The 23,004-nt window shown below is 40.0% G+C and overlaps 1 protein-coding gene and 1 long non-coding RNA gene across 16 annotated transcripts in view; one reads left to right on the top strand and one right to left on the bottom strand.

Annotated features, from left to right (window-relative positions):
- The first annotated feature begins 1,360 nt into the window (after positions 1 to 1,360).
- On the top strand, positions 1,361 to 16,241 carry LOC135302759 (uncharacterized). 2 transcript variants are annotated; one of them, XR_010364309.1, is made up of 4 exons: positions 1,361 to 1,436; positions 14,630 to 14,729; positions 15,427 to 15,546; positions 15,760 to 16,241. It is a non-coding gene; the product is annotated as an uncharacterized LOC135302759 (long non-coding RNA). The 2 variants fall into 2 exon arrangements; XR_010364308.1 differs by lacking the exon at positions 1,361 to 1,436 and having other exon boundaries at positions 13,692 to 14,729.
- FOXN3 (forkhead box N3) overlaps positions 3,292 to 23,004 on the bottom strand; it is a 208,132-nt gene continuing 188,419 nt past the window's right edge. For 10 of the 14 annotated variants that reach the window (XM_064423621.1, XM_064423618.1, XM_064423617.1 and 7 more), the window contains 3 exons: positions 20,661 to 20,769; positions 13,354 to 13,377; positions 3,292 to 10,736 (listed from right to left, as the gene is read on the bottom strand). In XM_064423621.1, the coding sequence (XP_064279691.1) occupies positions 10,187 to 10,736; positions 13,354 to 13,377; positions 20,661 to 20,769 (683 nt within the window). In that variant the 3' untranslated portion in view covers positions 3,292 to 10,186. The remainder of the gene's footprint in view (positions 10,737 to 13,353; positions 13,378 to 20,660; positions 20,770 to 23,004) is intronic. The other 4 variants (XM_064423624.1, XM_064423625.1, XM_064423628.1 and 1 more) reach the window with 1 other exon arrangement.

The raw sequence follows: 23,004 nt of genomic DNA, 5'->3' as shown, positions 1-23,004 counted from the left end.
GGAGTGTTTTCCTCCTATTTGCTGATGTACCACCACTCAAAAAAAGCAGGAAAAGTAAAATGTGGGCACTATCTTTGTGTATTGTCTAACAGATTGAAAACAGACAGATAAGGAGAAGTTGTATCTCAGCAGTAGGAAGATGCTGCATTTCAGGACCAAGTTACCAAAAAAGATGTTGTTTTCAATGACAGTTATTTGGGAAAAGCCTCTAGAAACTGACTGTCATTAAAGACCTGGAGAGAACATTGCTTATGATGATAAGCAGAGATTTAAAAATTTTGTTTACAGTCTCCTGCACTGTAATGCTCAGATTGCTGTATATACACAATCATTATTTGATTCCTTACACCACAATGAATAGCAGCTCTGCTGATCAAATATAAAGTGGCAACCAATCCTAATGCAAATAGAAATATAAACAAACCCTGCAGATTTATAGCCAATAAAAATTATGTCAAACAGTATATGATGAAAAGCAGAGTGTATGCTTGTTATTAAGTCTGACAGATGTTTGCTGTAGAGAGTTTTCCATGAAGTTTCTCGCCATTGTTAATCATCTGTACTTTATGATGTTTAAAAACCCCTTTAATTATCTTACATGGATTGAATATGTCCACTCAAAGTATTGCACTGTGTTAAAATTGAAGATTTATTCCTTTATAATATTTCTTTAAGAAGCGGGCATCAGCAGAATCAATTGTTACTTCATTCCCTGGCATAACACAAGATGTGGAGCACGCAGAACAAAGCCTTTTGTTGTTATTTACATTCTCTTCTCTTTCTCTCTAGGCACCTTCCCCAGCGGGTGCATTACGGCAGCAGAAGGGTCCAGTGCCACCCTTCACAGGCAGTCTGTAGTACCAGATGCTGTTGTGTGAGGACAGGAATTTAGCATGGAGGCCACTCCAACGAGGGCATTTTGTGTGTAACCATTTTGAGTGCCCGCCCTGGCAGGCGAGGCGGCCGAGCCTGGGGCCGGGGTTTCTTTCCCGGGAGCTCCGGTGCCCGTCCGCCCGGCCCCAGCTGCTGAGGGAGGGCCGCCATGGCTGCCGGGGCCGGGCCTCGCCCACAGCCATGAGCCGTGCCCGGCCGCGGCTGCCTGCGCCCCTTGGAGCTCTGAAGGCAAGCTCTGAGTGTAAAAGCTCATAGGGCTCATATGGCTCACATCACACACAGGAGCCCTGCCATCCCATTCTGCCTAGGGACTGCTGCAGGGAAGACATGTAAGGGCTGGGAGGACAGAGGCAGCTGGGTGCCCACACCGAGGGTGGGCCCCTTAGCCATGGGGGCTCCTCTGCCCGGGCAGCCCCTGAGGGCTCTCCCAGAGCGCTGCCATGGCACCTGCCCCTCGGTGTTCCTCTGAACACCGCGATGGCTGAGGTGCTGAGGGACCGAGGTGCTGCAGTGGCCAGGGGAGATGAGCTTTCAGCACACGGGTGAGGAGCGGCTCACAGCTGGCTTTAGCCCACTGAAGGCTGAGATCAGCACAAGGGAAGCCCAAGCCAGAGTGCCACTGCTGCGGGCAGTCAGAGGGGCGGGGAGTGCTCCTCCTTGGATGCATTTTACAAAGGAGCCAGCACACAGAGGGCTGCTGGAGGCCCACTTGAGATCCGAAGGGATCTGTGCACTCCTGAGGAACCCACACCAGGGCAGCAGTTCCTGGAGTGGCTGCAGGCAGCACATGCTGGAGCAGGGACAACCCTGAAGAAAGAGCAGCAGGAAGACCTGCCATATAAATCACTTTGCCTGCCTGTGCTGCCCAAGGGCTTGCCAGAGGCACTTTGACAAATCGAGCACAACACATGATGCAAGTAAGGGTGAGTCTGGAGAGGAGGCAGGACAGGTGTGTATACAGTGTCTGATTGTTAAAATTGCAGTTGCATGGGAAGCTGGTAGCACAGCTGGCATTCAGCACATCTCTTATAGAATGCCTGAGCTAAGTGGCTTTAAGACTCTTCAGCAATGCCCTGTGCTGAAACAAATTCACGACCAGGCTCTTGGCAAGCTTGCTGGCTTGTACATGAAGGCTAAAACATGTCTGTGGAGGCTGCAGGTCTCCTTGCTCCTCTACACACATCACCACGGATCCATGCGCTGACTGCTACGTGATCCTTGCCTAACTGGAGGCAGATGGGAGGGGGATCCATTAGAGGAAATGGTTCAGAGCACAGTTAAGAGGTTCTGCCTTCTCATCAGTCAACTCTCATCTCGTCTCCCTCCTTGGCCAAGTTTTTTCTCTCCTTGTTCAATTGCAGCAGCAGTGAGCACGGAGGATTGGTTACAAAAAAACTTTCCCAGGCAATGCATGAAAGTAGCAATTGCCTGGACTGATACTGAGCCTGGGCACTTTTATGCTCTTTTGTGTGAATCTCAGACATTTGCTTCTTCTGCTCCACTTTCTCCCGGGATGTTCACATCCATTTTGTCCCTCAGACAGTGCAGCAGTCTCCCACACCAGCCACTCTGGATGGCATCAAGACAAGAGGGGGACACTCGTAGGTCAGCTGAGTTCCAGCTTCAGCAGCCATACGTTCTCAATACATGGCTGAGAAACCTCGGCCCTCTCTGCCTCAGCAGCGCTTCAAACCAGCTGTGACAAAGTTTCATGGAAGAACTGAGGGGCTTTCTTTCTTCTCAGTCCTTTTCAAAGTTAACCAATAGATATTTAGGGCTGTTAACAGAACACTTTCAAAAACACGGGGTCTGAGGAATGCTGTGACTTATAAAATTGTACAATTCAGTTTAATTTTAATTGGAGAAAGCTATGAGACCATTACTTTTTTTTTTTATACTCATTATTAATTCTCTGAAGAGAATCCTTTTGCACTGTTTTCTTCAACTCTAAACTTAGGTGTAAGGATTGATGCACAAATTACAGAGGTATGTTTTTCAGGATGTTATATGTATGCCATTAGATATTTTATTACTGGATCTCTTCTGATTGTCGCTGACTAAGAAAAAAACCAACAACAAAAAAACCCCACAAAAACCAAAACCCAAACCAAAAAACAATTCCCAATGAAATCAGCTTTGTTTCTGGGCCGCAAAACTGATGAAAAAGGAAGATCAGATCCTAAGTTAACATCAGTTCAGTATGTCTAGCCATTTGCACATGACAGCAATTAACATGAGCTGATATCTACAGCAGTGAAGATCCAGCTAACATGCCACAAGGACCAGAACTACTTAATAATGAAAGAATTAATTTGTTAAAAAAACCCCAAACAAAACAACCACTGTTCTGTCTTAATATGTGGGCATATTCTGAAACTAATATTCACACAAATACAATTGTTCAATTGATGCAACTCAGTAATTTTTATTGCAACTGGAAGACAATACATCACAGAAACTTTATGGTAGGTTTTGGGAAAGTGTTATTTACAATAATAATTGATGAAATAGTTTGTCTTTGGCAATATGATTACACATCAAGAAAATGTAAAATGCAAGTATGCCTCTAAATCAACAATTTCATATTTCCTAAAGATCAGCTGATTGCACTTGCCTTCGGACTGCTCATTTAGGTAAACACAAATACAACTTAACATCACTGTTCATTCCCCGTCACAGTTCGTATTTTAATATTGATGAAATTGGCAGTTTCAGACGCCAAGTACAGGAAAAAAAAATTGGCTTATCACTGTACTAAATTAACTTATTGGCCAGTTAAGGTCCTGTGACCCTTAAGCATTGATACTAAATCTCTTGGTCTTTTGATTGCTTTATCACTTTTTCTGTAAAACAAAATACTTCAGAAATTACAGATCAGAGTATAAAAAAATGTACAAGTTCATAATGCTTTTCATACACACACAAATCATTCCCCCCAACATTTTACATCATGGCAGTTTTAAGTAGTGAGTGTGAATGATGCAGGCATGGAACTGGTTATCAGATAACAGGTATGACTTTCAATTGCTGTCCCACACACATACTCAGGAAATGTACAATGCTCTAGTAACTTAAAAATGTACTCAAGTTCAATGTCATCCAAACAAAAAAAAAAAAAAAAGAAGGTCTTGGGATTTCAGGCCAGAGTAAACAAATGAAAAAGATTCCCATTTTAGATTGTCAGCCATTCCAGAATCCAGCATGTAGTTTTAGCATTCGGTAAAATCCCTTCTAGCACTAAAGGCCAGCACGAGTTGTCATTTATCCCTTAAACCCTCGGATGATGAGCTCCTGTAACTGCTGGCCTGATCCAAAGCCTCACGAAATCCACTGAAAATAAAAAAGTGAAACAAAACCCCCTTCCACTGATTGCGAAAGGATGTTACATCAGGCTGATATTCCCCTCTTTACAAAAGGAAATGTGGTACAGTAGAAAAACCATTATATAGCTTCAGATAAATATACCTTGTTTTCAATGCTAAAAGAAAACCCAAACTCCCCAAACCAGGAAAGGCTACTTATTAGAACAACTCAAAAGTGACCTTTAAATAATTTCTGGTTTTAAATCTATACCAGCAAAATACAGCACCATAGACACATTAGGTTGACTTTTTTTTTTGGTCAGTGAAGCTAGTACTTGTTTGCTGAACTGTGGAAGAATTATAAGGTCATGTACATGATCAAAGATAAAGCAACCCAGCTGACAAGTCTCTGCTTAATTCAAGAATAACCAGTACTAAAAATAAAAATGCAAAAGTAAAAATCCCTAATAAACCACCATCAATTAATACTTTCTAAATAAAAGGGGATTAACAGATGAATTTACAAATGTATGCAGATTTATACAGAACACTGAATGTTGTGTGTAAATCCTTATAAACTTCATCTCAAAACAGAAACACACATAATGTATAGTTTGACTTACACATCCCATTTCAAAGGAAAAGAGACATCATTACAACTTGGTAACTGTGCTAATTGCAATATAAATCAACAGAAATTCAGAGTTTGGCAGGTAACTAAGAGGGTTATCACTTAGGTTATATAGCAAAGTGTTGATGTATATTACATAGAGTAGTATAAATAATAAAAAAGTATTATTTAAATTAGATCACAGTGCTGCATTATGTGCATAACAGTGTTTGATATATTACTGGAGGGCTGTGAAGAACACTACTAAAACTTAACTGGTCAGACGGTCAACACTGATACTCTGTTACAATCAGGAGGATGTATGGTTCAAATGCTCTTCTGGTGGCAAAGTTAAGAAAAGGTTTCAAAGTATTTCCTATAAAATATGCCAATGAGCTATACAGGCAGTAGTGATGTGCCTGAAGGAGCTGGGTTTGCATTCTCCAGGAAGTGAAGTAAATTGCATTGGGAATGCATTTTCTCAGTAGTTTTATTCTGATCCTGGAGCACAGGAGAGTAATGTTTTCAAAAATGCCTAGGGTCAGATTAAAGCAAAAATTGTAATAACAATAATAATAGTAGTGAAATGGTAAAGGCTTCCAGGAGCACTTGGGTGTCTATAGCTCCACTGACTGCAAAGGAGACCAGACACCTTCAAGTTCTAGAAAACCTCAGATTGTGCACTCTCAGACCCACAGGGTGATTATTGGTGTGTCCTGTGCGGGGTCAAGAGTCAGATGGGTCCCTTCCAAATCAACATATTTTATGATTCTATAATCTACATCTTTAGATGGATTGTGATGGGAGCCAAAATCTCAGTGAAATTAAATTACCACTACTAAGAAACCAGGACAAAGTGTTTTGGTAATTTTATCCGTGGTGCCATTTGGTGTACAATTTAGGATTTCATTCTCTGCTAAAGTATGTCGATGTATCTCTACCTCACTCCAGTGAAGAATGCAGCCTCCAGCTTTTTTCTGTATCTTTTCCACAAGTAGACAGTAATTCAGCTGAACACTGGGAGCCAATGCAGCTCCTTTGGGATTCCCTTCTCCCATTACGGTAGGAGAGGAACCAGAAGGTGAACCTCAACTCAACTGCTGGAGAGAACAGTCTCAGGACAGTTCTCTAGTCCTACAGGGCACACCTCCTCACTCCCACATTTGGCTTTCAGCTGTAAAGCCCTGTGATCTTTGTAGAACTACTGCCAATTTTGCCAGGAGAAGATCAGAAGCAGACTGCTTTCAGAAACAGCTATGGGGTGATACAGTTAAGCTGTCCAGGACCTGTGCTTGCATTTTTAAATGCAAGCAGAATCTGCACCAAAATGCAGTAGGACATCCAACTGCTTGCGGAATGCAAGCACGATCAGCAGATTTCACCTCCCTGGAGATGTTGGTGAAATCTGCTTATGGCATTAGCTCTGGCCTGCAAGAGCTTCTTGCTGCAAAAGGCATATTCCAAAGGAACTCGCCATGAAGTCCAGCAACCCTTACAACTCATGCCCATGTGAAACTCACCACTGAACACTTGCTGACCTCGCCCCCACCTGTCTTGGAGAAATGCTAATTTGGCAATACTTAGAGTGAGAAGAAGGGGAAGTTAGAGATTTGACAACTTCTCACCCCAAAATGGCTTAGAAGGAAAGCAAACAAGCAAAACCACACCACCTCCTATCTGGCAAGTGAGAGAGTTTGTAATACAGTGCAATTACCAGTCCATTTTGACATCATTCAGTTGAAGTAAAGACAACTCGATTAAAAGCTGACATCGTATTTCTTGTAAAACAAATCAATTTCAGTTCTTACACAAAAAAAAAGAGAACTTCTCTGATGGAGTAGAACCAGTTCTGACAAAGTTGCCATTGTCAGCCAGGCACAAATATGGTTTAAAAGGTGACTCCTAAATACTTTATACAATCCAAATTACGTACTTCTCATCAACAGTCAGAGTAAACATCAATAAGGACAAGTTGTTTTTAAACACCAGAAATAATCCATTGATGGCAGTCCAAACTGCTGGTTCCTGAACATAACTTTGTAAAATCCTACCAAGGAATACCTTCTTAGCAGATCAGACTAGGAGAAACAAATTTTATATGAAAATAGATGCTTGCCAACATTTTAGGTTTACCAGGAAGTATATAGAGAACTTGTTGAAGTCTTAGATAGGTGTTATATATATATATATATCTATATATATATCTGTATAAAGTTAACCTGCCTAATTAGATATTTATGCAAAATGACTGTTTTCTAAGATGAGTAATACTAGTGGTAATTATATATTTAGCCACCAAGAGTCCACATTAATGAATGGTACTTGTTGTTCAGCAGATACTGATCTCATTTGCACTGACACACTGCAATCAGAGAAGTTGCTCTGGAATTAGTGTTGTGGACAGAGTCTGGCCACTGGCACACAAACACATTGCTTTCCCTGGAGGACAGAGATGGCTGAGCCATGGTTTGTATTTTCTGCCACTAGATTTTTCAGTGCTGTTTTTGGTAAATATTAAGCCACTCCCGAGCTGATACACCTAATGAGCAAAGCTGGTGGCAAGGTGATACTGTAATATCTTCTATTTCAAATGACTCCCCCAGAAGTCTAAAAGATGAAGACCAAATTCTCTTGTACAGGGTTGTGTGCTTCACCACCTACAGACTTTGGCTGTAGAGAGCATGGACCTGGGAAGAAGCAGATTATCCCAGTCTGATCAGACAAGGGAAATGTTATGGCTCATTCATCTCTGTGCTTCCTGGCCATGGGACTGGTCCCTCCTGTCTTCCCCAATGTTATCTAAAGGCAGCCAACAGAAGTTAGTCTCTATGTACTCCTGACTGAACTAATGCTGGGAATCAAGGCTGCATGCACTGGCCCCTGCAAACTGAGAGGAACAACTGTTTCTCACACTATCCATGGCTCTCTCCTTCCCTATCTCCTAAGGTGGCAGTTGTGCTGAGCTCTGGCAGCTATCAAGCTGCTCCTGGATCCCAGGACATGCTGGCTGAGATGGGAGGAGAGGCACACTTTTGCTGTGCTGCCCTGTTCTTTACAAAATGCTTGCGGGGCACAGAACCAGGTCCAGACCAGCCTGTCCTTCAGTCCTTCCACCTCCTAACTGAGCACACGCCACAGGCATCTCCAAATACAACTTTTAGCTCACTGCACTGAGTAGGAAGTCAAACCCTTCTCTAACTCACTCTTCATAAACTAGATCCATCTTGGTGAAACTGCTGCCTGAGACAGCTGTTAGTGATAAATCTAAACCTATACTCTTTAAGAAACCGACCATTTTGTTCTCTCAAGTGGTTGGTTTCTGGGATTTTCTTTTTGCCTCTAGGATATTCTAAGTGTAGAATTTTTCGTGCCAAATGCAAGAATCCAGGTGAGAGAGACTGTTTTGTTTATTTCACAGCTTCTCTGTGCTGTAGTGATTTTCAGTCTCATAGTCATCCTTACCAGGAGAATAGCACTGTACCTGAATCACACTCTCTGTAACACTGGTTTTATCCAGACACCTCCATAAGGCTCTTAACTAACTTCAATTTTTCATGGCAAATTAGCAAAGCTATTTTCTTGTCTACTTATTCCTGAATCAAATCAGAGAGTTTTCCTCAATTAACCTCCCATTATTTTCTTGATTCTGTCATACACACTCACTACTAAATTTGCCCTCAGATTATTGCGTCATGTTACACATGTACAGACGAAGAAAAGACACACTTTTACTTTTTTCTTTTTTTTTTCTTTTTTTTTTAACAGAAGTAGGGAGAGGGGGCTGAATGTGCAGACAAGGCAGTATTATTCAACCATCCAAGCCCTACCAGAGCATGAAGATTTTATTTTTTAATATTGCAGAGTAAGTTCCCCAACAGTCAGTGTTTGTCCCTGAAGAAGGTTAAACCTTAAACACCTGCTTCAAAAAAACCCCAACGACAACAAAAAAGAACCAAAACAAAAACAAAACAAAACAAAAAAAATAAAACCCCCAAAAAACAAACTCTAAGCCTAAGGGCTTAAAAATTAGAGGCATAGCCTTTTTCTCTATTTTCTATATTTATATGAAAATAATTCATGCTTCATGCTAAATACATTATTTACCTTACAAGAACTTTGTCATCTTTGAATAAAAAAAATTGTTTGCTTTTTGTTTTCCCCCTTTCCCTAAAGAATCCATGCAATGTGGATCAAATTTCTTCTGCTGGCTATGCTGGTTGAATCTGGAAATTTGTTGTCATTTTTGCACAGATGAATCCTGACTGATGGTCACTGCACACTCATTTCTGAGGGCAGTGTAGGAGCTCTTGCTGAACTTCTGAATTTTACTGTTCACCAATATGCTTTCCTCTTATATTTAAATACAGAATACTACTAATGGCAGGTTTTGTAGCTTTTTTTCCCCTGTTAGATCAAGGATGTGATCCACAGAAAAAGATTCTGATGTACATGGTATCTGCTGTAATTTCTTATACTTGATTACTTTTCACTCAGGCAGTTTAGAAGACATAGTTTGTTTTTCCCTATTACTATTATTTTTTGCACGCAGTGCCAATCTTCAGGCTTATGGCTTTTTGAACATTCTTTCAATTTAATATAGAAGACAGAATTCAATAGTTAACGATGCTACTAACAGTCACACCCCTCCCATTTCATTATTTCACTGAAACCCATTGCATACATAGTTTAAATTTCCTCAAGCTTAAGAATTATCAGTCTTCACATTATGAGCCACATAGGACACGTGACACACTAGAAGTGCATTACTGCTTGCACAGTTGCCACCAGTGGCTGTCCGAAGACTTGCGTGGCACAACGTCTCCAAGTGCCACTGAACAGTGCTTGGTTGAGAAGTATGTGCCTCCTCTTTCCCACAAATCTCTTTGTTCACATTCATTTCTAACCCAATTGTAAGGCCATTAAAAAAATTCTTAAGGGCCAGGCCTGAATGAATACTAAATTATGCACAGCTCTTCTACTATAAGAGGGATTTCCAAGTGCCCAATTTTACTCCCATCGCATTAATGTTGATATCACTGCGTATTCAACCATGCATTTTTGATAAGCTGGAGAAAGCAATGGCGATTTTGGCTTTCTTTTTTTGTTAACTTTTTTGTCTTCAGGTAATGAAAAGCTTTTGTAAATTAGCTGAGTGTCAGTATGAGTTCTATGGCTTCAATCTCCTTTAAAAATAAAAATCTTAAGGGTCAAAAAAAAACCAACAAATAAAACCCCAAACAAAAAACCCAAAGAAACAAAACAAAAAGAAACGGAAGAAAAACAAAAAAGGAAAAAATTGCTGATATTGCCACAAATCATTAGAATTCACCTGACGTGCTGAAACAAAACTTTGTAAGTTCAAACAAATCATCGATTTGTTCTAATTTTTTGTGGTTTCCTTTTGCTCTTTCTGCCCCTTTGCCGTCCGATTGGTGATGTTGTTCAAACAGGATCGAATTCCTGCTAAATGCAGGAGTGATCCTGCTGCTTCTTTCATCTCCTCATCGTCACTCTCAGGGGGCTTTTCTGTACGTCTCTTTTTAAGAGGCAGTGTGTCACTTGGTACTTTTTTCACCTTCATTAAATGTTGCCTTTTCTTGTGCTGGGATGCATATCCACTGTCAGCTAAAGAATCCTTGGTCTCCTTCCGACTTTGCTTTTTGTCCTCCTCTTCTGTTTCGCTATGGCTCTCGTGGCTCTGGAAGCTAACTTCACTGCCTTCACTGCTGTCTTGGCTACCTTTAGTTGCAAATTCATACTGGTCATCAGCAGAGGAAGAGGAAACGGAGTCACTGGCAGGTGATGTGCTCCTGTGGTTGGAAGATTTGGCACTGCTGTAGTTGTGATCCTCCTTTGGGTCACCGCTAACAACTGGAGAGCCGCAGGACTGTTCGCTTTCCGTCCGCATCCGGCAGTTTGTTATTCCATTCCTGTAAAAACAAATCCAAGCAGTCTTAGAAGCCACAGAGATGTGATCCTGCTTCAAAGCAAAAGATGATAAAGCAAACTGACAGATAAATTGAAATTACAATCTGAAACAATGACTATCAAAGTGATGTCCATGCAAGCTGGTTTCAAAGCCTAATTGGTCGTGGATTGGACTTGACATAAAAAACAAGCCAAAAGATGCAAAATAGCACAAGAATCAAGTAGGGAATAAGCAAGGAACAAGTAGGGGATGGTTACAAATAAATGATGTGCAAACAGTATTGATTTAAATTTCAATTAATAGTTTACATTTTCAAAAATTAAAAAGAAAAACCCCCAACATTATTTTATCTACTGGGTAAATAAACTCTGCCAAGTTGCATAAATAGCCCCTCATCTTTTGCATATAAAGTGATACTACCAAAAACATGGAGACGAGACACTAGGTTTCTGGGGCAATTCCCTGCCTACTCTGAAAGACATTTTCCGACCCTAATTCCAACTTGCATTCCATGGTTCACCTGGGAAGTATAATAACTTGTGCTTAGGACTTTTTGCAAGAGAAGGAGCAACCAGGTCCAGTCACAGTTCTGATTCTGATCCATTAATAAATAACCTTAAAAGCAATACAATCTTAAGCCACAAGCTGCCAAGAAAACAGAACGTGTTCAAAAACAAGCAGTAGAAAGAAATAAATCTCTAGATTTGCTCTAGAAGCTGTCATTTTTTCCCTAGGTTTTATGGCACCCTGTGCAGTGGGAACTACTGCAGCACAATATGTTTAAAAATGAACAAGTTTTTTTTCTGGAGTGAAAAGTAGTAGATCATTGCCACTGACTTTAAAAAACAGACTACAATGCTTACAATACTATTAAAGAAGGCACTGATTATGTGCAATACTTAACTCCTGCTGAAGAGGAGGAGAGCAGGATGCTTGTCATTGAGTTGAGCCATCATCACTGCCACCTGCCAGTTTACCAGCCTTGAACCTCTCTGTCAGTTAAAAAAATCCAACAAAAAAGCAAGGCTGTTTAAACCATCACATGATAAACTGATTTAAACTTGCCATCTTTGTTTTACCATTGGAGTGCTTTTGCATACTTGGGGCAGTGTTGGATTAAACCCCTTTCTGAAATCCACACACTGAACATAGATGTTTCTTAGAGGAATGGCATGGTGGGAAGTCCAGAGTATTACTGCTCTTCTACTTTAAAAAATGGAAAAGTACTTTAAGTTTCAGGCAACGGACCTCATGTATGGTTTTCTTACTCAAGAAACAGCAGAGTATTGCCCATTTCTGAAAGGTAAGATTGAAAGGTGGGAAAAATAAGTGGTGTGTAATTCCACAGTTCCTGTTCATCTAAATGCCCTTGTCTGCAAGAGCTCGCTGAGATAAGAAACCCCCTTGCATTTATGAACCAGTGACAGGACAATGCTAGAAGGCAGAAAATTCATCAGTCATTCCAAATGTTATTTACAGTGCTTTCAAAGAAATGTATAGAATAGAAGGTACACTTATTAGCAAAGAAAGCCTCTTGCCAACCTCTTTTGCTCAACAAAATTACTTTTGCTTAGCTTTCTGAGTAGATGTATGATCCATAAATTCCATATAGAACCCAGAAGGAATACACAAAGCTCCTTCAATTATTAATAACTAAGTGCAATGTCATTCATGATTGTGCAGCAAGCCAGCTGCATTTACTCTGTGATGGCTTGCAACTGCAGGGGTTGTCATTAGAGGATGCCAAATGCTTAGAATAAGAAATCATCCATACTAAGCTAGTTATAAGGTGAATTTATAACCAACTCCTTAAGATCAGCCATTACAAGGAAGCATGTGATGCATTTTAAGTGACAGATTCTTCATTTTTAGGGAAAATTTACATTTAAAAATGTTAAAAATTATCATAAATTAGCATAAAATTAAACTTACTTGATATTACAAGGCAGCTAAAAATCAGAGCAATATGGCTTACTAAAAATCACACACTACTAATTTTCCATTAAAAAATAACAAGCAATTCTTGCTCCAAGGAAACAAATACAGGACAGAGTAAGTGGGAACTCAAATGAAATTCCTACTGACTGCAAGTGAACAAGGCTTCTAACAGATGTGATTTAAACCAAGACACCCATTTTTATGCTCTTTAGGTCTACTCTTGTGAGTTTGTACCGAGAGACTGTCAACGAAAGGAAAGGCACAGCTCCATCGAGCAGTGCAACCACGTGCCAAAGGGACATCCCTGATTTACCCTGCTCGAGTCTCTAGTGTTGCCTGTTATGTAAAGGGGCTGTAATTTGGATTCAAAAGCTCTGCCCATGGGACTTACTCCAGATCCCAATTCCTCCAAATCAGCATAAAACCAGAATGAAATGCCTGGGGAGTACAGAGGGATGTCCCAGGGAAGGGGGTATCATGAGGCTGGCATCCCACAGTGAGTGTCTGCCAACAGAGATGCTGGTAAAGAAAAACAGAAGTTTACAAAGAGGTGCAAAAAAAAAAGAACTGCTTTAAAAAAAAGGGAGAAAAGAAAATACTAATACATTTCAGAAGAAAGTGGAACTGGTCAGGAAATGGATAGCATTTGCATCTCAGAAAAATCTTTGGGTTTCACTTACATTTTGAAAGATTTCCAACCAGTTCTGCTTGAGGAAATACAAAAGGAAGAGAAAGCAGGTCAAGGAGAGAATTAGCAAAGGATATTTGCAGAAAAGTAAAAAGTTATACAGGTAGAGTGCTTTAGGATATTCACAACATCAACAGTCTGGTACCCTGAAAGTAAATCTGATCTGTACCTTAATATGCAATAGCTCAAACATTAGATGAATTACTTATAACTAATATTAGTAGATTAGTAAGAGTTGAATGAACCAATATCTAAACAATTAATATTCCACAAATGCTTCTGAGACATTCTCAAACTCTACACTGCTCTTAGACAATAATATATTCACTATGAAATGAATCTGTGATTTATGTAGTTCAATCTAGACCATCACTGGACAGAACTCTCCTGGGTTTCAGGACACAGATTTTGGCTAGCTTCATCTATTTTTGGTCACAGTTCTGGTTGTAACTCTCACTTTGTTTCCCCCTTTTTTTATTCACAACTTCATTTCAAAATTTCCAGAAACTGACACATTTTCATGTTCTAAAGCAGTGGCTTCCTAGTAGTCGATGGGACAGTCTCTAGAGCTTCTCATCCTACTGACATGGACTATCTTTATTTGCTTGAGGGAATCTCAGCCTAAAGCAATGTGCACAGATTCTTTCTAGAATATTTCCATTTGGTTGTAGCACCATGACACAATCCTCAAGCAGTGCAGATGTAAGTTTGGACTTCTGAAAGTCTGACTTCATTCCCATTGTTAATGGATACAAATTCTACTACCAACGTCATCAGAAGTCAGATAGGACTCACAGCAGCTGGGTCTCAAGTCAGAGGAAACAATGTCCTTTGCACAGTGTTAGTGCCTCTGCCTTTCAGACAGGTCTTCCTCAGGAGGAGACAAAAGTGAGTCTGTCATTTTACCAAGTGCAGGTATATCTTCCTTAAATTTCTCTGGTAGCTCAAAAGAAAGATAGGTAATCACATTCTGTTTGCAAAATGGCAAAGGTTTTGCTGAAAAAAACTTACGGCATTTCACACTGGAGACAGGTATATCCCTTTGATGAACAAAGAAAACCTATGTGGAGTTTAAATATCACCTTAATCTACCTCTGATCCTTCTGGTTGACAGATACTGTGTACCCATAGATGACAGTTTTTTTATGTAACTGGAAACACACAGTTAGATGACACAATGAAAACAGTAAAGGTAAGCTGGGTTTGTAGATTTTGACATGTTCCAGGTTTGCAATAATAAAAGAAAAATTACTTTTTTTATTTCAAAGGGAAATTCAGAACAGTCAGAACTTTTGGCTACAGCTAGTTGAACTGCTTCTTAAAACCACTACAGACCAGGAGACAGAAGGATGAGCAAGCATATGAAAAGTAAGTGGTGCTCACTTGCTCTACAATGAGATTCTGTCAGGGGTTACTGAGTTAAAAGTCAACAGTGAGCTGCTCACAATAGTGACAGAAGCTCTTACAAAGGTACTTCAGAGAAAAATTGTATGCAAAGGACCACAGTAAATACACTTCATGAACTGCCAGCAGTATCAGCAGCAGATCTGAAATTAAAACAAATGGAGCCCTGTGCATTTTGCAAAGAAAGAATAACCAAGACAGTCAGCACTACTGTCCTTTCGTTACTAAAGGATTCCTTCGGCTCCCAAGGATAACTCATCCTGCCTGTTACAGGTGGGGAGGGGAATGCAATGCAACAGGGATGATCTGGGGTTTGTTAAGCTGGTAACGCCAGTGGTAAGCACTACAAACACACAATTAAGAATTTATGAAAGGAAACACCTACTAATTCCTTTATCTAAGCAAAAAATAGTAATTCACAGATAATGTAAGTGAACGATAATAATTCTACTTATGCTTTGGCATCTACTCTGCACATGCAATGTTTGTTTTATTTAATCACTGTTTGAATGGCTGCTTCAATAGGAAAATAGAAGCAAAATATAAAGCCAGCATGAGAAATAAAGTCACAATAATAAAAGCTATGCCCAAGGAATAATCTAGTAATTGCCCTATAATTTTGAAGTGCAAATAATCCCAAATAACCATTTTCCATCTTCAGATAAGGTTAAACACAGAACTCATTCTTCTCATGCCCCAGTGATCAGGAGCTGCATAAGGAACTGTAGCATTAATACCAGAAGAACAGGTATTTTAAAATCTACTCATGATGATGAAGTAGGTAAGGTTTGTTAGTGTTGCATTTTGGGGTGTTTTGTTGTCTTTCTGTTTTGTTTTTTTCCCTTAACTCCTCAAAATCAAGAAGAGCCGTAGCTCTGCCAGTGCAGGTGCACTTGTTTTCCCTATGAAGAAGAAAAATTTTATCTTGGAAACTTGAATAGAAATATTTTTTTACTGAGGGAAGTTCTTGAGGAAACCTATTTGCAATTTCCAGGTAATTGTGAAATTCCTTGAGAATGTCTGTGTTTAATCCCAGCCAGCAACTATGTCCCATGCAGCTGCTTACTACAGAAGGGACTGGGAGAAGAAATGGAAAAAGGTAAACATGAGTTGAGATACAAACACTTTGAAATAAAGTAAATAACAAAACCAGTAACAACAACTACGATGAAGATGATGAAAAGAGAGAGGTAACAAAAAGGGGAATAAAACACAAGGAAGATAAGGGATGCACAACACAACTGCTCCCAACTCAATCCATCCCTCAGAGTGATCAGCTCCTCCCTGCCAACTCTCCCAGTTCATGTTCTGCTATGGTATGGAATATCCCTTTGGCCAGTTAGGCCACCTGCCCTGCCCCTGCTCGTGCACCTGCTCACTGGCAGAGCATGGGAAAATAAAAAGTCCTTGACTTGGGACAAGTTCTGTTCAGTAACTAAACCACTAGTATATTATCAACATTATGCTCATACTAAAGCCAACACACAGCTCTGTACTGGCTACTAGGAAGAAAGTGAACTCCATGCAAGCCAAAACCAGGACACAGAAGAATTTGGTGAAGAAGAATTGGATAAAATGGGGGAAAACCCATGTAATTTCCCATTAATTTTTATTTTTAACCTGCAGTAATTTAAAACCCAAGGTATGCTAACAAACAGTACCAAAAGTAATCTAACCTATTACCTAGGCATATGTAGCATATAAGTAAGTTTTTTTTAAAAAATTACCAAGGATATTTTGTAAAACATCTTCTGCAAACAAATGACAAGGCCTATGCTAAACAGCTTTGTAAGATTCTCTGTGGGGTGAATTTCCATCAACCTCACCTCAGTGAATCTGTCCACATTAGGCATGTGAGAGGCTTAGGCTCAGTAGTTCTACTGCACAGCAGCAGGACTTGGACATAGTCATAAACCACCCACACACAACGGATAACTGCAGGAAATTACAAATATCATGGTGAAATTGACATTACTTAATCTCAAATGTTAGATCAACTTCCAAGCTTGTGCTCTTCCCAAGGGCTGATGTAGTAGGTAATACCTGACTCCTGTGGAAGGTGATAATATCCAGGAAGAGCCTTGTGCACCTTGCCAAGACACGTGAATGTCATATGCACTGGCCACTTCAACAGATACCATCCCTACCAAAGCAACACAGAAGTCCTCCTAGGAAAACATTTACAAGGTATTTTCCAGTGGATGATGACAGGAAGAGCAAGAGCTCACTTTCACAACCAACTGCTTGCTGTATGTAAGGAGCTTTGCCTGCTTTCATTGAATACCTCTGTCACTCAGTATCTGCTTTTCTACATATCCAGACTGTCACTGCATTTGCTTTTAGATTCTCTCAGGGAACTATATAGGGATATGGTCTGCCAAAAATATCCCCAAAATATGATGGATCTCATGCTAGAGACATGCTACACGCTGTGCAGCTTTGAAGCGTTATTTTTCCCTGCTGTTTTTGGGTGGGTCTTAGACTTGTCAGCCACAACATGGAAAATATGGATAGTAAACAAGCTAAAAGTAGTGTGAATAAAGTAAATAAAAAGCTACTGTCAAAACACATCCAATTATGCTCTGCTGCAGAGATTTAACACCAGAGGATGATTTTCAAAGTAAAAATAGTGTGGGATGCCTTTCCATTTGTAGATTAGTTTGGAATGAAAGGCTTATTTGTGCAATTTAAGCCAAATGCACTACAAAATAATGATGATCTCAACTGTAATTCTTTATTCATGGAAAGTCATCTTTGTTAAGTAATTTCCAGGAGGATTTTTTAACCCAAAGGACTTAATTCAATTGTATCTTATTTTACATACAAAATATAAAGTAATTACATGTAATTACAAGGGAAGAGCAACACATTGATACCTTGTGCAGGAACAAAATATGCCAATGCATTCAGTCACACTGTCGAAGATGAACAGCACAGTAAACTTTTGTATTGACAGGAGTTAACACATCAGAAATCGCAGACTTCAGGTTCTTAGTCCAATGCTATAGTTTTGGCCTCCTTTCTGAACAATAGATTAGTCAAAACACCCCACATAACTGCAAATTTAACCCAAGACCAAACTTTTTCTTACTGTGTTTTGGCACTAATGGCTCTGCACAACAGGACAATATACAGCAAGTTATTTGCACCAGCTTTGGGGACAACTAAACCAAAGACCATTAAGATATTGAGGAAATAAAACACAAAATAAAATAAACAGCTCAGACAGCAAGGATTTGCCAACAGAAGACCAGCATCTTACAGAGAAACCTGTGATTCCTGCATACAGTAACTAAAGAAAAACAGTTAATTTATTATGCAACTTTCTGCTACCAAGGAAATGCTAATCGTCCCCTATGAGAATGATAAAAACTACCTTCTTCAGGTGGCTTCAGGCCTTTCATTTACAGCACCATAGGAACACTTCTCAAGAAAAGACATTTGATTTAAGAAATCTTAGAAAGAAGCTGTCTCACTTCTCGATATATAGGCAGAGGCACACAATTTCAGCAGAAAACTTAACAGGAGACTGTACCACCCACCATGGCTGCCCAGACCTCCCTCCTGGTAAAAGAAACAGGTCTAAAAACATCCCCTGCCAGCCTGACTGGACCGTTGTCCTCTGTGCAGGAATGACAGCTCAATCTGAGCAGTCCACCTACACTTAAATTGCACAAGAAGGCTGAATGGATGCTGTGGTACATTTCCTCTGCTGCACATTATAAGCAGAAGTTATTCTCATGAGACACCATGAAAGCTCAATATGACGGGTCCTATTTAGTCTTGTGTATCTGAGGAGAAGTGTTGGCACCAAGAAACAGTATAATTTTCACAGAACTGATAACAGAGGTACCCAGGTTTGTGAGGACCAGATGATGTTCTAAGAGGCATTGTGAATCCAGATTGATCTTCTTCCCAAAGAAATTCTGAACAGTATTATCCCTGAGGGAAACAAGACAAAACTGCCTGCTGAACTTGCTCTGTTGAAGAGAGTCCCCTAACTTCTCAAAAGCTTTCAAAGCCTCTTGTCTGTGTCTCCCTCTGCCTTTCAAGAATTAAAAGAGGGGATATTGCAGGAGATTTTAAATATGAGCAGACATTATGCACACCAGGAATATATTCATAGCAAGCTATTTCTAATACTGCCTAAGGCTGGAGAAGAGAACAAAAAGAATTAGAAATGTCTGCATTAACTAATGATAAATGCTATTCTGTGAGACAGAGCAAAAAGAACGTAAGCAAGGGAGGGGTAAAATTCCTAATTTCCCATCTCTACATTAACAGGTAGCTAGTAAAGATACCATTCTCTACCTGCTGGGAAAAAAACCCATGAGAAACAGTCCTTTGAAAATGTATAAAATTTAACTAGATACAGCTTTACAGCACAGCAATTTGAGGATGCCTACACAGAAGTAAGTTTACAAGTGGCCTGGAAGTAAAACAGTTCTATCTCCTCCATGAGTCAATTCTGATTATGAAACAGAGTCTAAGCAGGAAATACAGATAAACTCTAGAGAGAATATTGAGACCACTATGTCCTCCATTTAGCTTGATAACCTCATAAAAATTATATATAATTAATGATGCAGTAGTCTATGGCTCTGCAATCCCCACTGGAGCAGAATACGAGTCCTAGGTAAAGCCAGTGGCAAAGCTGATGAAGAGAGCTGACCCCTGCTGCTAGCAAGGCCAAGCTGTGGTAAAGAGAGATGGAGAGGAAATCTGCAGAATTCTGGAGGATGACCCTTGGGGTTGCATCCTTTCAGTGTAGCAAAGGGGAAAAACAGCTGAGGAACTCGCTCATCAAAAAATATGGATTTTATTCCAATTAGTGTCTTCCCCTCTATGCATTTTAAGCATCAAGACTACATGAATGTCATAGGCTCTGTTTTTCTCTCCGTTTACTGGATGGAAATACTGCACCCAAAGGGCTAGACACTGATTCTGAAAAGGGATAAAAAATAAAAAACCCCCGTGTAAATAGTAATAGAATAAGACCTACCAAGATACTTTATTGCACTGCCTTGCAGCCCTTTCCTGAGAAAAGAGTGTAATTGGAACAGCACCGTGAAGTGAGGTCAGCACTAATTATGAAACTCCACCCAGAATACCCAACTGCCTGAGCTGAAATAGCTTTTGCAGATACTGAGAGTTCTGAAAGAGGAGGACACTGGCAGTACACTTGACCAAATTAATCTCTGTTGTGGCTGACTGAAAATGGAGCTACACGAGGGGCAAATTGTTCTTCCACCAATAAACCAGCACTGCTTAAAGCAAAACAAACCACTGAACCACAGTTCCTACTGCCATCACTAGATGTCTCTTACTGCCCTGCTTCTTGATAGTTGAGTATCTTAAACATTTCATCCTTCAATGTTTCAGTATAACCTTGAAATAAAACTGTAGTGAAAGAAACTGCCTCACAAAGATCTAAGTTATATAAGAAAACGACAGCTATATGCTCAAATAGCTTTCAGGATTTGCTTTAATATTATTGATACTCTTCTCTCTGGTATTTAATCCAGGAAAAAGTCTTTAAGAAAAGGGAGAGAGGGGAGAAGCAGGAAAAAGCATTTGCACTTGGAAAAACAGGCCACTATAGGAGGTTCTCACCACAAACTGCCTGCAATTTGCTAGTGAAAATAAAAGTGCTTTTCACAAACCACCACACAACAGACAGATATGCCATGACTATCTTGCTAATTTATTGATACCCCAAGATGATACCCCAAGATGATGATGATACCCCAAGAATTTTAGGTGGCAGAGTTTTATTTCATGTAGAACCTCAGAAGCATTGGCAAGCAGCAAAATACCCAGAGCTCACATATGCTTTTACATTTTTTGCAAAATACTGATTGATTTCATACAGATCCCACAATGATGCACTCTTACCTTACTGCGACAGCCATGCTCCCTATAGGGTTGATTGGCAATGGCCTGGCTCCAGGAAATATTCCTCTACTCAGTACTCGAGCTCCATTTTGTATCACTCCCGAAGGAACTAAAAACAAAACAAAACATAGAATGTTTTTTCTTCAAAAGGAAAAGTTAGAAAAACACAGGAGCAAAATGTGGAACTCAAGCTTTTGAATGTACTGGAAAACCATCAGAGAGGCTCGTGCAGTACACGGCTTACCTTGGACATCTCAGCCTCGAGTCTTCTGAGTGCCATTCTATTTCCAATGCTATTTTCATGGCAAACAATGACAACACGGCTTGCCAAAGCCACTGCCTGACCTAGTTGCTGTAGATCATTCCTTGTACAAATGAATCACTTTTGTTTTGAAATTTCTGTTCTGCTGCGAATGCATGTGCTTACAGTCAAAACCAGCTATGAGCACAGATGTAACTATTTTGTCTACAAAAACAAACAATGACCCCTTACAGATAAACAGAACACAAGTATTTCACTGCAAGATCGCAGTTGACAGCTTTTTATCATCCCAGTTTACTTTCTGAGCAGCAATATCTTGGACCCCTATCTCTGCAAAACAAAATCTTAACTACAAATATGTATTTACCAGGAAGAGAAAGAGAAGAGGCTAAAAAGACATTATCACTATCACTCCATATCTATCACATTATCATTATCACTCCATATCACTAATTAGGCCCTGTCTCTGCCCATGCAGCCTGGCAGCAGTCCTGTGCCTCCTGCACACGGCTGGGTCACAGCCCAGCCTCCCTCACCCAACACGTGCTGAGGCCACTGACACCAAACTCATAGGTACTGACCACTACAGACAAGACATTTCACTGGGCTGTTCAACTTGGCTCTAGATCAAAAACTGCAGCTCTGGCCAACAAGATTTTAGGTTACACCAAGTACTTGTTTTCTGCCCAGGCATGTTTCTGTACACTGCTCAGCCCAGACAGCTGAACAAGTAGAAGAGAAGCACTACTCAGGCACCACCCACAGCAACAGGGTCCTTAGCAAGCTTCAGGATTTCCCTCCTCCACTGTGAGATGCAAGACTACCAAACACAGCTCTTACTCTAGGCCCTTACCAGGAACCTGCCTGCATGTAATGGCATTTGTTTGCACTGCTATCACATCCCTTCAGGCTGGGACACAAACTTCACCACAGCCTCCACCCGAGCTCACTTCTTTAACAGCCAGCCAGCTGATACACATTCTATTTACTATAAGTCATCATTCACACCATAACTTCCCCCCACGGGGAATGTCCAAAAAGAGAATGATGATCATTACTCTTTTTTTATTATTTTTAAATATACAGATATTATATAAACACTTGTAAGATAAATGTAAACCGTATCGCTTTATATACACCCACAGAATTTATTTTTAAACAAATTACACATAGACTAGAAAAATTATTCAGAATCAACACATACACTTTACATGTCCAACTTCAAATATATTGTGAATATATTCAAATATTCACACCCCAAAATACTAGTGTATTCTGAGGCAGGGGAGTATAGGCTCAGAAGTATGCTAGTTCTAAGCTGCTGAGGTACACTTCAACTTCCTATAAACATCAGGCCAGATCGACACCTCCCCTCCTGCTGTCCTGGTGCTCACCTTGTTTCACTCCAGACCACACAGATTAGTTCTGGGAAAATAATCTTCTTTCTCCTGCTTGTGAGAGCACATCACTCTCCCGATCAAATCCTGTCACTGTGTTACACCCACTCTTGCTTTTGAGCACCTTTGAAGAACAGGTCAGTTATATTTAGGTGCTTAAGTACAGCCTCAAATGGCTAAAATTACAGAACCTAGTTTATAACAACTTGGGTCAGCTTTCAATGACCAGAATAATTTTAAATAGCATTTTGCTATTTATACCTCCCTAGTCTGTACACTTTTCCCTTCATTGGTAGTTTATGAAGAATCGGTCAAACCTCTTTCATTTGGGGGACAATGTAAGGCTTTCTCTGCTCTGATGTTCTGGTTTCTAGATACTGCAGAGGAATATTATCATGTTAAAACTGAATATGCTGAATTTCTTATTATATTTGTTTCAACAGCATAACCTTGAGATGGTCAAAACAGCAGTGTCATGAAAGAAAAGCAGTCTGCTCAAAGATATGGCTAACCTAAAACACGAAGGTAACAGGCAAATTCAAAGCCACAGATAAATGTGCTGAATACCAAAGATCAATAAAACACAATTTCAAATGGGCATGGTTATTTCAACAAATTTTAAGAAGGACAGATTTTATACTGCACTACATAGTATGGTTTCTCTATGTTTACCAAGTCCTATCAA

This window comes from Passer domesticus, chromosome 6 (assembly GCF_036417665.1).
Source record: "Passer domesticus isolate bPasDom1 chromosome 6, bPasDom1.hap1, whole genome shotgun sequence".
Taxonomy (NCBI): Eukaryota; Metazoa; Chordata; class Aves; order Passeriformes; family Passeridae; genus Passer; species Passer domesticus.
This window is presented reverse-complemented; position numbering and strand designations above follow the sequence as displayed.